This window comes from Protomyctophum bolini, assembly GCF_963924005.1.
Source record: "Protomyctophum bolini genome assembly, chromosome: 24".
Taxonomy (NCBI): domain Eukaryota; kingdom Metazoa; phylum Chordata; class Actinopteri; order Myctophiformes; family Myctophidae; genus Protomyctophum; species Protomyctophum bolini.
In genome coordinates this window covers 5,375,115-5,392,380 of record NC_137885.1, presented here as the reverse complement: position 1 = coordinate 5,392,380, position 17,266 = coordinate 5,375,115, and the positions used below count along the sequence as shown (strand labels likewise).

General features: G+C 44.3%; 1 protein-coding gene across 8 annotated transcripts in view; it reads left to right on the top strand.

The window, feature by feature from the left end:
* The window catches only part of arl13b (ADP-ribosylation factor-like 13b), an 81,507-nt gene that overhangs the window by 2,396 nt on the left and 61,845 nt on the right, over nt 1–17,266 (top strand). For 4 of the 8 annotated variants that reach the window (XM_080758380.1, XM_080758379.1, XM_080758377.1 and 1 more), the window contains exons 2-8: nt 5,240–5,310; nt 6,973–7,222; nt 9,148–9,253; nt 11,107–11,309; nt 13,319–13,433; nt 15,022–15,157; nt 15,809–15,931. In XM_080758380.1, the coding sequence (XP_080614506.1) occupies nt 5,240–5,310; nt 6,973–7,222; nt 9,148–9,253; nt 11,107–11,309; nt 13,319–13,433; nt 15,022–15,157; nt 15,809–15,931 (1,004 nt within the window). Of the gene's footprint in view, nt 1–5,239; nt 5,311–6,972; nt 7,223–9,147; nt 9,254–11,106; nt 11,310–13,318; nt 13,434–15,021; nt 15,158–15,808; nt 15,973–17,266 lie in introns of all 8 variants that reach the window. The other 4 variants (XM_080758378.1, XM_080758375.1, XR_013963692.1 and 1 more) reach the window with 3 other exon arrangements.

The window sequence follows — 17,266 nt, the reverse complement described above, 5'->3', positions numbered from 1 at the left end:
GATGATCCCCTGTGATTATGATCCCCTGGTCTGATAATTATTTTGAAAAGGTTTAATGTACACAGTGGGTCCTTGCTTCACTAGAAGTTGATTAGATGCGATGTCATTCAATCTCTCTCGCTCCCTCTCTGTTTCTCTCGCTCTGCATTCTTTCACTGCGCTCTTCGTGTGTGTGTGTGTGCTGCTGCCTTTTATCATAGTTTCACACCCACTTGGGCTTTTCAAATGGTAGTCTACTTTGTGGTTGCGATCTTCAACAAGATGATCAACTTGACTATGTTGGTCTGGAAGGACACAGCACTGCTCAAAGGGTGAAAGTCCATGTCTAGCAATGTGAAAGACAGCTGCGAAAACTGATATAAATCAATCCCGGTCCAAAAACTTTCACACAGGAGGTGCAATATTCGGCAGCAGTGTGCAAACGTTATTGACATCACGTGAGGTTGATTATTTTTTCCCGTGCTCCGACATTCCCTCCGATATATATGTCCCGAAAAAAACACAGGCTGTGTGTGCGCAAACACCTTTTACTCTGAATTCACTGGAGCAGTAGCCTCGGAAACCCAGACATTTTAGGCTAAAGTAGTAAGGTGTTGACATTGTAACTTAATTTGACAAAATAAGCAGCCAGAGTGGCCTGCGAGGGACAGGCACATGCCCAACACAGCTGGGTGGACAGCAGCACTCCTCATCCATTTTTAATAGGTCAAATAAGTTCTACGTTCTAAGAACGTTAGGGCGTTGATGTCAGTTGTAGTAAAACATTTGATATTAACCTCTGAACCAGAGGTGAGGCACATTCATGAATGGCAACTAGTCGTCTTGTCAACGTTCATTGGCTGTTCATGGGATACAATATTAAACATGCATCACTTTTAAAACATTTAAACATTTATTTAGAATTTACCTTGAAAGTGTGTGTTTCTCTGAAGCTGTTGTTTTTAGACAGTGAAGCACTGAGAAAACTTATTTTCTTCGTCTTTTTTTTCCAAACTTGACTACGGTAGCGGTGGTCTCAAAAACACGAGACAGAAAAAGACTCGCTCACCGTATAGAAACTAGAAGTAAAACTCCTTAGATTGGACTTTTTCCTTTTATGGGTTAGGGTTAGGGTTATTAAAAAGCAAAGGTTTCCGTCCTAAGACCTTCGCATATAGCACTGACGAAGGAAGGTCTTAGGACCAAAACGTTTGCTTTTTAATTGCACTTTGAGCACAGAGCACTTTATGAGCACGATAAAATAAAGGAACAAATATTATTCTTACGTCTCAGTCTAAGGTGTTTCTCACTTCTAGTTTCTATACGGTGAGCGAGTCTTTTTTCTGTCAAAGTTTCCCTTATGTTTTTAGACAGTGCACCATTTTTATTATGGCTTCCTCTCCTTTTGTATTTCCCAGTTTTCTGGATGTGACTCCTGCTTTCCTTTGAATTTGTTTACTGTCCCAATTCACCTGATACGTTTCTTGCTCCTACTCTTAGCTAGTTAGATTAATATATACTATATAATAACTATATCAATCACAACTGAACATTATACCGTATTAGCTTTTGAACGGGTAGTGGTACCAATTTTCTACAAGCTCAGAATCCACATGGTATTAGGTCATGTAATCCCATTTGGTTTACAGCCCTAAGACCCCTCCCAGATCCTAACCCACCCCACTCCAAGGGAACGGAGACCTGTTCTGGAATGACCTGAGTCGACTCGAGGTCCGGTGGTTCATGATGTACCACAAGATTATATATTTGCCTGAGACAAATGTATTGCTTTATAAACATACATTATTATTTGAAATCAATTATCTGACGGGCAGGAAACCAGTCAAGCCAGTGTAATGATCTAAGAAGTGGAGTGATTATCGTTATTAGTGTTGGGTGCTTGCACATACAGGGCTCTATTTTGCGTGTCTTAAGTACCAGGTCTTATTCCCTAACTTGAGTAAACTAAAGACCCGGAGGCGTGATCAATGCCATTTGGCTATTATGAGTGGCCAAAGAGCATTGATCACGCCTCCAGGTCTTTAGTTTACTCAAGTTAGGGAATAAGACCTGGTACTTAAGACAAGCAAAATACAGCCCACAGCATGCACACATGGCATCAAAGCATGGTGTTGTGTGCTGGCACACTATACACTCTGTCTTTCTTTTATCATTCATTTTTTAAGAGCCTGCTCGGGGACTACAGATGCAATATAGCTTTGGCTAACTCTGGCCCATTTACATTGAGGTGAAAGCTGACATGTTGATTAATGAGCTTTGTCCCTGTCAAAAATAAAATAAAAATAAATTAACCCATTCTGGACGGGAACCCCTTTGGTGTTTTAAGCATTATGTTATACTGTAGTCTGTAGCTATTGAAAACTAGCAGATCTACAAGCTTTGCTTCTGGGGGGTACCTGGAACAACATATTTTCAGATGGGCTAGGCAGCCAATTCAATATAATTTTTGGGGTCCTTGACATGAAATATTGAGCACCACTGACATAGAAACATAGGTATTCAGAAAACTGTCGGGATTTAAAATACTTTTTTTTTCGACAAGCGGCCTAAACAGGACTTCACCGTTTTTTTCAGGAATAGAAAGCCTGCAGTTTGTATTAGTTTGGATTGATGATGTCACTGGTGGACAGGTTTCGGAACTGCCCACAGCCCCCATATGAGACAGACCGGATTGATGATGTCAGTCATGTCACTGGTGGACATGTTTCTGAACTGCCCACAGCCCCCATATGAGACAGACCGGATTGATGATGTCAGTCATGTCACTGGTGGACAGGTTTCTGAACTGCCCACAGCCCCCATATGAGACAGACCGGATTGATGATGTCAGTCATGTCACTGGTGGACAGGTTTCTGAACTGCCCACAGCCCCCATATGAGACAGACCGGATTGATGATGTCAGTCATGTCACTGGTGGACAGGTTTCTGAACTGCCCACAGCCCCCATATGAGACAGACCGAGTAAAAAAAAAAGTGGCCTTTTATCATGAACATTACTGAGGACCAATTATATGAAGGTAGGTTGAAAAGTGGTGAAGTGGTTAGCCTCGGTCCCAGGCTTGCTTATCTGCGAAAAGAAAAGCATATCACAACGTAAGGCAGAGAGAATATCGGCGGGCCACTCCAAGGAACAGGAATGTCCGTGCCCGCCTATGTGTTGTTCACCTATGTGTCCGTGTGACATTAAAGAGCACGAGTATGACTAGTATTTTTAAAGAAAAGGATTTAGAAGACATTAAGTAGAATCGTCGTCAGGTCAAACACAACTACGTCATTGTGGAAGCAAATAATTGAGCTGTACAATGACATACAATATTCTGCAAACCCTTAGTTGTTACTAGAGCGTAAAACGACGTGCGTGACTCGTCGTCGGTGATTAGAAGACCTGCTATTGGTTGGATTCAGTGCTCTTGTTGACCCCTCCCTGCTTCTACTCCACGTGGAGACCAAAGGACCTGATCCCCCAGGGTTTAATTTGAAAATCCTCCGGTAATCCCACAACCTGATCTGTTAAGAGCGTTCATGTAGAGCTAATGTGTGTGCATACATGCATAGATGGGTGCACCGAGGGGGGGTGGGGGGGGGGGGGCGGGTGCTAGCTCCCTGTCGTTTTGGTAGCAGTAATGGTAGATTCTGGGTGAGGGGACAGGTTGGGAGGGGGTTGGGGGGGGGGCTCAGCCCGCTCTCAGAATCTCTCGGTTCATGAAGGCCTCGTGGCTCCAGAAGACCGTTCGCCGGATCGAACAATCCATGTCCCTGCGACGCAGGTGTTGTAGTTAAGTATTTCAGCCAGGAGACGGTGAGGAATTGTGCTGGATTGTTTGTGTGTGTTTTTTTTTGTCTTGCTTTTTTATAGTTTCTATGCCCTTTTTTTAAATTGTGTGCATGTAGAGTAACGGTACATTTCATTATAATATCTCTTTACCATTTAGTAGTAGTTGTTAGGTATTCACTACCGTACCAATGTTACATTATATGTAGAATGCATGTGTATACTAAACGGAAAAAATAAGAGTCTGCATACTGCATCGTGCATGCTCCCATTAAATATTGCGGTGACAGCCAGGCAGGGCAGTATACTTTGGTGAGATAAATAGTGGAAAGTAGAAGAAGCTGAAATGAAGAGGGCCAGTTCGTCACTCTGGTGGATTGTGATACTGGGACCAGGAGGACAGAGGTCTTCAGGGTCAGACCCGTAGTCATTGTGTGATACTAGTCTGGGACCAGGAGGACGGAGGTCTTCAGCGTCAGACCTGTAGTCATTGTGTGATACTAGTCTGGGACCAGGAGGACAGAGGTCTACAGGGTCAGACCTGTAGTCATTGTGTGATACTAGTCTGGGACCAGGAGGACAGAGGTCTACCAGCGTCAGACCTGTAGTCATTGTGTGGTACTAGTCTGGGACCAGGAGGACAGAGGTCTACAGGGTCAGACCTGTAGTCATTGTGTGATACTAGTCTGGGACCAGGAGGACAGAGGTCTTCAGGGTCAGACCTGTAGTCATTGTGTGATACTAGTCTGGGACCAGGAGGACAGAGGTCTTCAGGGTCAGACCTGTAGTCATTGTGTGATACTAGTCTGGGACCAGGAGGACAGAGGTCTACAGGGTCAGACCTGTAGTCATTGTGTGATACTAGTCTGGGACCAGGAGGACAGAGGTCTACAGGGTCAGACCTGTAGTCATTGTGTGATACTAGTCTGGGACCAGGAGGACAGAGGTCTTCAGGGTCAGACCTGTAGTCATTGTCTGATACTGGCCCAGGAGGACAGAGGTCTTCAGCGTCAGACCTGTAGTCATTGTGTGATACTAGTCTGGGACCAGGAGGACAGAGGTCTTCAGGGTCAGACCTGTAGTCATTGTCTGATACTGGCCCAGGAGGACAGAGGTCTTCAGCGTCAGACCTGTAGTCATTGTGTGATACTAGTCTGGGACCAGGAGGACAGAGGTCTTCAGGGTCAGACCTGTAGTCATTGTGTGATACTAGTCTGGGACCAGGAGGACAGAGGTCTTCAGGGTCAGACCTGTAGTCATTGTGTGATACTAGTCTGGGACCAGGAGGACAGAGGTCTTCAGGGTCAGACCTGTAGTCATTGTGTGATACTAGTCTGGGACCAGGAGGACAGAGGTCTTCAGGGTCAGACCTGTAGTCATTGTGTGATACTAGTCTGGGACCAGGAGGACAGAGGTCTTCAGGGTCAGACCTGTAGTCATTGTGTGTGCCGTCTCTAATCTTACAGGAAAGTGACTCTGGTGATGGTGGGGCTGGACAACGCAGGAAAGACCGCAACAGTCCGAGGAATCCAAGGAGGTGAGGCCCAGGGTGACGTCCTGTGTGTATATGAATGCGTTATGTATCTGTGCAATGTGATTGTGATTTACATGTAAAACAATGTTTACATGGACATCACAATCACATTGCACAATTGTACAATTTGTAGATGCGTTGCTTACAGTGTATTAGCATACCTGTCCACAGGAGACTTTTCACTAGAGGAATATATACTAGTAATATTTTTTACACTAAAATCATACCCATTACATTGACTTGTGGAACAATACAAAAGTAGACATACATTCAGGTTTCTTTTTTTAATTATTATTATTCTTTTTTAATTATTTATTTACCCAGGGAAGTAGCTGAGCACAGGTGCTCATTTTCAGCAACGCCCTGCACATAGAAACACACAGACAGACACACACGCACGCACACACGTTAAAACCTGGGAGCTGACCAGTACATCCACAGTCTTATACTGTATGGCCACTAAGCAGCTCCAGGGGGAGCCGTTGGGGGGTTCAGTGCCCTGCTCAAGGTGCTATCAAAGGTGAAACATGACCATGTAATCATTAAAAAAACTATTTTATAGTAGAAAAAAACCTTCAAACATACTAAGGTTGTGTTTAAAAAAGAAATGCCACAAAAGTGCCATCTCATCGGTTTCTGATCCATGATTATCTAATAATCTCCTCCACATATATACAACATACAGCATATAGAATCACCTGGATACAGACAAAACGCATCAATAATCTCATGCTACGGAATCATTTTTTGGAAAGTTTGGAAGCATCTCGCTTGTCTCACTGGTTAAAAAAATATATATATCTTTATTCGAAAAGGGACAAGTACTGCATTCAAACAAATGTAAATGCACCATAACCCCGATTTGGCCAAAGGGCTAGTTTGCCCTTCCTGTCCCTTTGCCTGATGTTTTCGATGATAAAGCCGAAAAGATATATTGATAACAATTTAATTAAATTGTGCTGTTTCACAGCCCTCTGTAAGATAGTCATGTAAAGTAATGTTCTACCGACGCAAATGAAGCAACCTGAGTGCTTAGTGGTATACCTTTATTCCCACATGAACTGTAAAATGTGGACATTTCTTTTACCACCATTGCTTATGAAGACCATATTCATTTTTAACACCTTCCAGGCCCGAAACGCGTACGTTTTCATTCTCGGAGGTAGATACAATCATGTAAAAGGACATGCAATGAGTGCTGGCATTTTCTTCACCTCTACTTATTATCTCGGAGCCTTGCACCTAGAAGGAGTTTTGAACCTGGAGTGCTGCGGGGTTGTCTGAAGGGCTAGAGACACACCGTCTGCGAACGCTGCACGTCAAAACAGCCGCCTCCGTTATTTTTTAATGAACCTATCCCACACCGGCGGCGGCTTTCCGACGCTCGCTGACGCCACTGTTCTGTTTTCCAGGCGCTCTGGGTGCACGTTGGGCTTGATACAGCAGTACCTTTCGCTCAGTAACACCCGGAGTGCTGCGGGGGTTGTCTGCTGCGGCAGTACCTTTCGCTCAGTAACACCTTTTTGTTGCACACAAGTATACGTGCCAGACAAGCTAAACAAGACTTTTGTACAGTATGTACTATTGAATATTATCGTGTACTGTATTATTTTCTTAATGCACGATCACCTGTCTCTCTCTCTCTCTCTCCCTCCCTCCCCCCAGAGAGCCCGCAGGACGTCGCCCCCACGGTGGGGTTCTCCAAGGTGGACCTGAAGCAGGGCAAGTTCGAGGTGACCATCTTCGACCTGGGCGGCGGCAAGAGGATCCGGGGCATCTGGAAGAACTACTACTCGGAGTCCTACGGCGTGGTGTTCGTGGTGGACTCCAGCGACGTGCAGCGCATCCAGGAGACCCGCGAGGCCATGGCCGAGGTCCTGCAGCACCCGCGCATCGCCGGCAAGCCCGTCCTCGTGTGAGTGTGTGGCCTGCAGTCAAACAGGGGTGTCTGTCAATGCTGGCCTGGGTGTAGCCGTGGCTCAGCGGTCCAGGCACCTTGGCTGGCAGTGTTGTTTTTGGCAGCAAATTTTAGTTTTAGTCATTAGTCTCTTGAATAGTTTTCACTTAGTTTTAGTCACATTTTAGTCACCTGGAATGTTCTAGTGTTTAGTCTAGTTTTAGTCGACTAAATGTCATACGATTTTAGTCGACTAAAATGTGTTTTGACAGGCCTTGATGTCGTTGTAATGACATATTTTGTATATCTGCTATTTTCAGCATGCAACCCAGCATAAAGCTGGATCTCTTGTCCACTATAGTCCCTTACTAACATTTTAGTCTAGTTTTTATTTGTTGACGAAATTGTCAGTATATTTAGTCTTAGTTTTAGTCATCATAGATTCGTTTTTATTTAGTTTTAGTCAGTTAAAAAAGGTAGTCGACGAACATTTTTCATCTTAGTTTTAGTCGACGAAAACAACACTGTTGGCTGGTAATCCAGTCTGGCAGTGTGGCCGCGGCGGGTTCGACTCCTGATCCCCGACGGCCTTCACTGCATGTCACTTCCCCCATCTCTCTCTCTCTCTCTCCCCATTTCCATGTCAGCCTACTGTCCCTCCATAAAGAAATATATAAAATAAAGGCGAAAGGAAAAAAAAGTGTCAATGCTGCAATGTAGAAATAGCAGAACAGCAGAATATATTTATTGTCATTGTACAAGACAACAGAATTGATTTGCAATCCAAAGTGCATTTAAAAAACAAAGACATAAAATACATACATTAAGACATATTGCACAGTAAGTCCCTATTAGTCCATATAAAGTGTCAAAGTGTCAGAGTTCAAGTGTCAGTGTTTAAAGCTATGACTGCTCTTTTTCAGTCTGTTCGTCCTTGCATTGGTGGACCTTATAGCGCCTCCCTGAGGGCACAAGTTGCAGCAGGTGTAATTTAGTACAGTAGTACTAAATTACAAGTAAAACGATCCGTAATTCAAAATGTACTCGCGTACGTTGAAGTATTGGCTTCAAAATGTACTTGAGGTATACAAGTAGAAAATATACTCATTATGCAGAATGTATCGTTTTCAAATGTATATGAGCTTGTAGACAGTTTTCAAATGTCTACAAGCTCATAGCGCGCCACCGAGTGTCGCGCTACGAGCTTGTACAGTGTAGGTCTGCTATTTTTGAAAAAGCGAAGAACGACTGGCTTTTTCAGTAAACTGTCAGGATGCAGAAGACATTTCTAGAATCTGATCTCAGGTCAGAATGGGTTAAGGTTCACTTCATTTATGCGCCCTTTATGTGCGAAAATAAACATGTCAATTTAAAAATAACTTCACTAAGTTCACTGGCTGCTCATGATGCATCTTTTTGTGTTGGCATGGATGGATGTTACGCATTACAACCACTAGAGGGCAGTGCAGAGTCAGAAGACTTCAAACATGGTGAATGTCACTCCCAGCTGTTCTGCATTAACCTCCCTGTGCCCGAGTGGAGTGACGCCATATGTGGTGAATGGTGCATTTGTATAGCGCCTTTATCCAAGAGGCTTTACATAGATTGTGCGTTACATTCACCCATTCACGCACACATTCACACACCGATGGTGGCGGAAACCATGCAAGGCACCAACCTGCACATCGGGAGCAATCAGGGGTTCAGTGTCTTGCTCAAGGACACTTCGTCACTAACTCTAGGGGAGCCCACAGGGTTCGAACTGGCAACCTTGCGGTTACCATCCAGCCACTCTACCCCTGAGCCACCGGCGCCCACAAAGACGGCATTGGCTCCGTCTGTCCCATAATCCATATTTAATGTTGAGCAGAAATGAGCATTGATCATTTCCCAAAACAGTTTCTCTAATCTGTCTTCTCTCTCGCTCTCTCTCTGTGTTTCAGATTGGCCAATAAACAGGACCGTGACGGTGCCCTGGCTGAGGCAGACATCATTGAGAATCTGTCGTTGGAGAAGCTTGTCAATGAGAACAAGTGTTTGTGTCAGATTGTGAGTGTTTCTGAACCTGCCACTCAAGACATTTGATTGGCTCCCACACAGCTAGATGTAAATCTATAACGTAACATATTTACTGTATACTACTATTTTACTATTGATGTTTTAAGCATTCTGTTCTACTTTAGCTATTGAAAAATAGCAGATCTACAAGCTCATAGGAGCTACGAGCTTGTAGATCTGCTATATTTGAAAAGTCGTGAAAATGTGCCGCAAATCTTTAAATATATATTTCAGAGCGAACATTTTTAACTAAAATATTGGCTTCTGGGGGGGTCCCTGGAACTACATATTTTGAGATGGGGGTCCGTGGCCCAATAGAGCGCCGCAGGCCCGCCCCCTTTCAGAAAAGCGAGTGGCCCAGGAAATGAAACCCCAATGCATTCTTCCATCGGCACTTCTAATATAATTTATTTAAAGACGGTTACGCCGCGGACAAAGCCAACTCGGATCGTGACGAATCATGACAATGAACACAATGTTTTGGGCCGATCAAATCATTAGAAAGAAGAAAAGAAAGTCAGGAGACAACACTTTGTTTTGTTTTTCGTCTTATAAATTATTTGATTGGCCCAAAACATTGTGTTCATTGTCATGATTCGTCACGATCCGAGTTGGCTTTGTCCGCGGCTTTAAATAAATTATATTAGAAGTGCCGATGGAAGAATGCATTGGGGTTTCATTTCCTGGGCCACTCGCTTTTCTGAAAGGGGGCGGGCCTGCGGCGCTCTATAGAGATAATTCTGGGGGTCCTTGACATGAAAAAGGTTGAGCACCACTGACACAGAAACATGGGGTTTTTCAGAAAAATGTTAGGATTTAGAAGCCTTTTTTCAGTCACAGTCATGGTATATATATATATAAATTGGGGGTTCCAGAGATAGAAATACCATTAAATGGGGGGTCCGTAGACTAATGCATGTCAAACTGTGGATCCTTGAAATTAAATGGGTTGAGAATCTCTCATCTCAATTTGGGGGTTCTTGGGAACCACTAGTTTAAATGTATAAAAAAAAAGGTTTTGGCATCAGGTGACTTGATTGACATCTAAAAGGGCCTGTCAGCTCAATTCCACAATAAAACACTTTTTTTTTAAAAACAATATTTTCTAGATTGCTGGACACAAATGTCGGTAGCATTACAAAGTTATATACAAAGAAAAGAAAAGACAAAAAAACCCCACTACCAATTCCATTTTCCCCTTTATTTCCCATTCCAAGTATTCCCATTCTGACCTGAGATCAGATTATAGAAATGTCTTCTACATCCTGACAGTTTTCTGAAAAAGCTATGTTTTCTATGTCAGTCGTTCTTCGATTTAATACGGGGAAGCAGCTTTTTGCTTCTACGGGCCGTCGGCATGGAACAAGCTCCCACTGTACCTTCGTCAGGCAGCCTCTGTAGACATTTTTAAAGCTCGGCTCAAGACCCACTTCTACAACATTGCTTTTAATTGATCTTTTATTTTTTTATTTTTGTTATTCATGTCCTCACTGTATTGCATTACTGCTTGTTCTTAATGTTGTTGCCTTGCTTTTCTTTTATTCTCCATTTTTCTGTAAAGCACTTTGAGCTGCATTTCATGTCATAAAGTTTTATTATTATTATTATTATGAGCTTTTCAATAGCTAAAGCATAACATAATGCTAACACCAAAAGCCCAGAATGGGTTAAATACATTTCAGCAGTGGATCATCATTTTTGTTTTTCGTGGGTAGATCTTGTTGAACTGGTCATTTTTAGCTTTCAAGTAAAACAAAGTGTGAGCACCCCTGGATGGCAAAAGACAACCAAAAAAACAAACCCTGGACGTCAACTGGTTTCCATTTGTCATTCCTCGTCTCCAGGAGCCGTGCTCTGCCGTCCTCGGCTACGGCAAGAAGGTGGACAAGTCCATCAAGAACGGCCTCAACTGGCTCCTCAACAACATCGCCAAGGACTACGAGGCCATCACGGAGCGCGTGAAGAAAGACACGGCCGAGCAGAGAGCCCTGGAGGAGCAGGACAAGAAGGAGAGAGCGGAGCGCGTCAAGAGGATACGAGAGGAGAGGTGAGGATTTGACCGGGGGGACCCCCAGGGGGGTCCGGGGGCCCCCAGGGGTCCTCGATGGAGTTCCAGGGGGGTCCCCTAGCTAAATGATAGTTTGGAACCAAGTGGACACCTTTTATGGGTCTGTAACTCAATGTGTTCAACTAAGTGTACAAATGGAGTTAAATTAACTTTGATTTTTACAATATAAATTAGGGGGTCGGAGAGATAGAAATACCATTAAATGGGGGGGGGGTCCGTAGACTAATGCATGTCAAACTGGGGGGTCCTTGAAATGAAACGGTTTGAGAAACACTGCTAGAGCCGTACAAATCTTCTCTTTCAAATGGGGGGTCCACGGGGCTAATTAGTGTAAATTTGGGGGTCCTTGACATGAAAAAAGGTATACAGTATAATTATGGACAGTGGTGGAAAAAAGTGCTCACATTTTGTACTTGAGTAAAAAAGTATCAATACTGTAATATAAAAATACAATGTAAAGTAAAAGTGCTCATTGTGTAGAAAATGGCAGATCTACAAGCTCACAATGGAGCTCTTGTACTGGTTACTGGTGTTTTCGAATGGACGAAGTGTATATGGGCTGAAGTGGATAATGTTGTTTTTGTGACGATAATCCAAATCTACAAAGTAACTCGCAACTAAAGTTTTCCAATAAATGTAGTGGAGTAAAAGTATACAATATTTGCCTCCGAGATGTAGGGGATGTAAAGAAGTAGAATAAGTAAAAGTACTCAAGTAAAGTACAAATACATCAGAATTGTACCTTTTTGGTGTTTCAAGCATCATGTTATTCTTTAGCTATTTAAAAAATAGCAGATCTACAAGCTCCGGTGGCGCGCTATGAGCTTGTATGGCTGCTATTTTTGAAAAATCGTGAAAATGTGTGACACATCTTTTAATATATACCGTATTCTTTCAGAGCGAACGTTTCTAAGTCAAATCCTAGATTCCGGGGGAGGTCGGACGGGGGTCGGCGGCCAAATGCTTAATAATCTTGGGGGTCTTTCTTTGACATGAAAAAGGTTGAGAACCAATGACATAGAAACATGTTTTTTTTTTCAGAAAACTGACTTTTTCAGAAGTACAGTACTTACTGTACTTTTCCACCACTGAGTATGGAGGACAATCGCTAAAAGTAGATGGGTGGACATGTTGGGGAAATGGAGCGTTTGAAAAATCATTTTCACGATTTATGTTTATATGATTAATCATCAATCAACAGAAAAAATAATTGAAATACATTTTAGCAGTTGAACTTTAATCCATATAAACACCCCTAGACGTGACTCATTAAACTGGAAGGAGGAGCTGTGAGCGACGGCCGCCACAGTGAACTTGCCTATTTAGACCTGAGGTCGAATGCCTTCTAAATCCTGACAGTTTTCTGAAAAAACCCCATGTTTCTATATGTCAGTGGTTCTCAAACATTTTCATGTCAAGGACCCCCAGAATTATCTGTAATTGGCCGCCGACCCCCATCTGAAAATATGTCCCCGGAATCAAAGATATGAATTAAATCTGTTCGCTTTGAAAGAATATATATATATATATAGATTTGCGCCACATTTTCACGATTAAAAATAAATAAAATAGCAGACCTGCAAAGCTCATAGCGCGGCACAGAGTGAGACCTTGTAGATCTGCTATTTTTTCAATAGCTAAAGTATAGCATGATGGTTAAAACACCAGAATGGGCTGGTATGCAGTATTTCCGTGCTTAACCCATTCTGAACGGGAACCCATTTTGGCGTTGGCATCATGTCATGCTTTAGCTATTGAAAAATAGCAGATCTACAAGCTCGTAGCGCGCCACTCGGTGGCGCGCTACGAGCTTGTAGGTCTGCTATTTATGAAAAATCGAAGAACGACTGACATTTTTTAGAATCTGATCTCAGGTCAGAATGGGTTAATCAGACCAGTGTGTGTCCCGTGGAAACCTCGTATGAATCTGATCTCAGGTCAGAATGGGTTAATCCCGGTGTGACTGCTCCCTCCCGTCGTTTTCACAGAGACCGGGCGGAGCAGGAAGAGGCGGAACGCGAGGGCAGGCAGATCCAGGTAGAAGAGGCCGACGAGGAGAACATCTCCAGCCCCTTCCAGCCAATAGGAGACGTGGTGACGGAGGTACGGGACGACGGTATCCGCAAACCAAGGGAATTTTTTTTAAACTTTTTGAGTGGTGCTAGCCTCTCCTTTTTTTAATTTTTATATATTTTTTATCCCACGATTTTGTAACCCATTTTTCACCCCTGTGTCAATCATCTACTGTGATCCTGGGCTCTTCACACCCTCCGCCAACCTGGGGAGAGCAACGGACTTAACTCATGCTCCCTTCATGCCTGAGTGTCCAAGTTGCTCCTTTTACACCTGACAGGGGGGAGTTTCCCTGGTTGGACGTATAGCGCGTGGAAGGAACACGTTATTCCAACCAGTTCCTTTCCCCTCCATCAGGCGCCCCGGCTGGCCAGGGGGAGGCAGTTTAGAGACCAGGATTACTGCATGTTTGTTTTTGTGAGGGTACCTACCCTAGGGGACACGGGGAGAACATGCAAACTGCACACAGAAAGGCCCTTTCGCCCTTTTCGGTGCTAGCCTCTCCTATGCGCAAAATTTGGCTGCTGCTACTCTAAGCAATTGTAATTCTAGGGATTAGGGAGTGAGCTGACTCACGGGCGTTGATTGTTTTGACACTATCGGTGCCGGAAGTGCTTCAAAATAGGAGCTCTGGGTGGCCGGGGTTGTCTCAACGCTTTTACTCTGAAAGCCATGACCCGGAAACGATCTACTAAAAAAAAAGTTGACTTTACATTGATATCTTACATTGCGATCATTTTAATTTATACGATATATGATCCAAAAAGCGTTCATATCTTGCGGGAGAGATACGAGTCATTCTTTCCGCCGCGCTAACATGTAAGTCAACAGTAAGCTAATATGAGCCCAGAGCGTAGCATACGGCAGCCGAAAGGCGAACGGGCCAAAAAAAAAAAGAAGGAAAAATTCATTGAGGATGCGCTATAGGACGTCCACCAACGTCTAAAGGCTCATACATAGTCTGGATTTACGGTGGTGGGGTGACCACCGAACTACCCTTCTCTGTTTTTACTCACCACCGCTCAACGTTATTTCAGCTCCGGTGGTCAGCTCACCACCGGAGCGGCGGTGGTCACCTCACCACCGAAAATCCAGACTATGAATAGGCCTTAAGGCTCAGCTCGGTTTTAATCCTTAAAGGGACACTTCACCCTTTTTGCAAAAAAATATATGTTAATGACGTTTAAAAGCTTTAGATCACTTTTCTGGGGGTATTTGTGTGTGTAATATGTGGTTTTAGATATTTTAGATTGTAGCAGTGAGCCTGTTGTCTCTGATGTCATGGACACTGGTCTCACTACCTTCCTGGACTACAATTCCCATAATTCTTTGGTGCACTGCTCCTCCTTGTGGATAGGGGGGAGAACTGTCTTACTGAGACAACATGTAGTCCAGGAAGGAAGTGAGCCCAGTGTCCATGACATCAGAGACAACGGGCTCACTGCTACAATCTAAAATATCTAAAACCACATATTACACACACAAAGACCCCCAGGAAAGTGTTCTAAAGCTTCTAAACGTCATTAACATGTGTCCCTTTAAGGCTCAGCTCGGTTTTAATCCTTATAAGACGTCCTGAGGCGTTTTACGAACGGAATGTTTTAATGTTCCCGTTCAGAAGGAGGACAAAGGGAGGCAAAGAGAGGAGTGCGCTGCGGAGAGCCTGAAGGGTGACGAGGAGGAGGAGGAGGAGGAAGAGGATGAAGATGACGTGCCAGACAGCGCCAGACAAACACCAGATAACACCGGCTCAGGTCAGTGTCTGCACAACAACAAGCACAGAAAGACTCTGCTGAAGGCCCGTTCGGCGTTTTGACCCACGGACCACCGTTCCATATAGCCTCTCGGACCCAAGAGTTGGAATACTCTGTTCGCCGTTGGATACGATTTTGTCCACAATTCCAATCCATGCTGTATTGATGTTGGTTACCACATAGGAGAGATAACAGCCAATCAGGGCTATAGGTCGTGACTATGTGTCGTCTATATTTTCCTGAGTTGTTTGCGAACGCAGTGAGCACTTACTATGAGACCTAGCAGATCATGTCTGTGTGTGTGTCTGTCTGTCTGTCTGTCTGTCTGTCTGTCCGTGTGTCTGTCCCGCTATCCAAATATGGAGTGTGTTGCATCAGCAATCACTCAGCTCCATATATGGGCACAAAAGGGGCCAGGTACCCCAGCTCCATATATGGGCACAAAAGGGGCCAGTGATTTGTTTGTTGTGGACCTGGCCCCTTTTGTGCCCATATATGGAGCTGAGCGTTCGCTTCCCGCGTTCGCGCGTCTTACTCGTATAAGCCAGGTATTACACCTGGCAAACAACTAAAGGAAGTAATTCAACAAGATAAATAAGAGATGTATAACCACTGACAGAATTACACTTCGTCTTTCTGTTGCGTGAACAGCGCCGTCGGGTAATCCGACCAAGAAGAAGACGAGGAAGCTTCACCTCAAGAGGAAGCACCGCGTCGACCCGCTGAGGACGGACGACGGCCCCACAGAGGCCACCACCCCTCCGCCCCCACCAGGTCAGAGGTCACAGAGACCACCACCCCTCCACCCCCACCAGGTCAGAGGTCACAGAGACCTCCACCCCCACCAGGTCAGACTGGTCGGCTGGATGGAGTAAAGTTTCAGTCATTCTGGCTCCATAGAAGTCAACATACGTCTTCTATAGAAGTATTTCCTGCACCAGCAGGCTTTAGTTCCGACACTGTTATTGGTCTGATTAGGCCGACAACCTATACCTCAAACCCTATTGGTCCGACAGTCATTAGGCCGACAACCTATACCTCAAACCCTATTGGTCCGACAGTCATTAGACCGACAACCTATACCTCAAACCCTATTGGTCCTACAGTCATTAGACCGACAACCTATACCTCAAACCCTATTGGTCCGACAGTCATTAGACCGACAACCTATACCTCAAACCCTATTGGTCTGACAGTCATTAGACCGACAACCTATACCTCAAACCCTATTGGTCTGACAGTCATTAGGCCGACAACCTACCTCAAACCCTATTGGTCTGACAGTCATTAGACCGACAACCTATACCTCAAACCCTATTGGTCCGACAGTCATTAGACCGACAACCTATACCTCAAACCCTATTGGTCCGACAGTCATTAGGCCGACAACCTATACCTCAAACCCTATTGGTCCGACAGTCATTAGACCGACAACCTATACCTCAAACCCTATTGGTCCGACAGTCATTAGACTGACAACCTATACCTCAAACCCTATTGGTCCGACAGTCATTAGTCCGACAACCTATACCTCAAACCCTATTGGTCCGACAGTCATTAGGCCGACAACCTATACCTCAAACCCTATTGGTCCGACAGTCATTAGGCCGACAACCTATACCTCAAACCCTAACCTAACCCTAACCACAAGCACGGGAGCAGCGCATGTTGGAGTGCTAGTCTGACCGTTGTTCCCGCATGTCGGGCTAATGCTCTGTCGGAATTACCGACTACTCCCTACCCTACAACACGTCGCGTTGTGACGTGTTGTACGCAAGTAAACCAGCAAGTAAACCCTAATGATCTCAGATATTTCATAACCGCAATTGTTAACGCCTCAGTCTGCTTTTTTCTTCAACTGGTTAGCTGTATGGTTACCAAAACATGGTAATTTTACACATTGTGTTAAGTGTGTAGGCCACACGGCGCTAAGTGTGTGGTGACTAATGTCACGCTGTTTCACAAATTGCATATTAATTAGGACTTGGCCTAGCAACATCTTTCAGTTGTGATATTTCATTTTACTTTAATCCATGCAGGCTGCATAGCTTCTTTAGTCACAAAAGAGCGAGGCAGAGAGTCACATTTAAACACTTGAACCCTTTATAC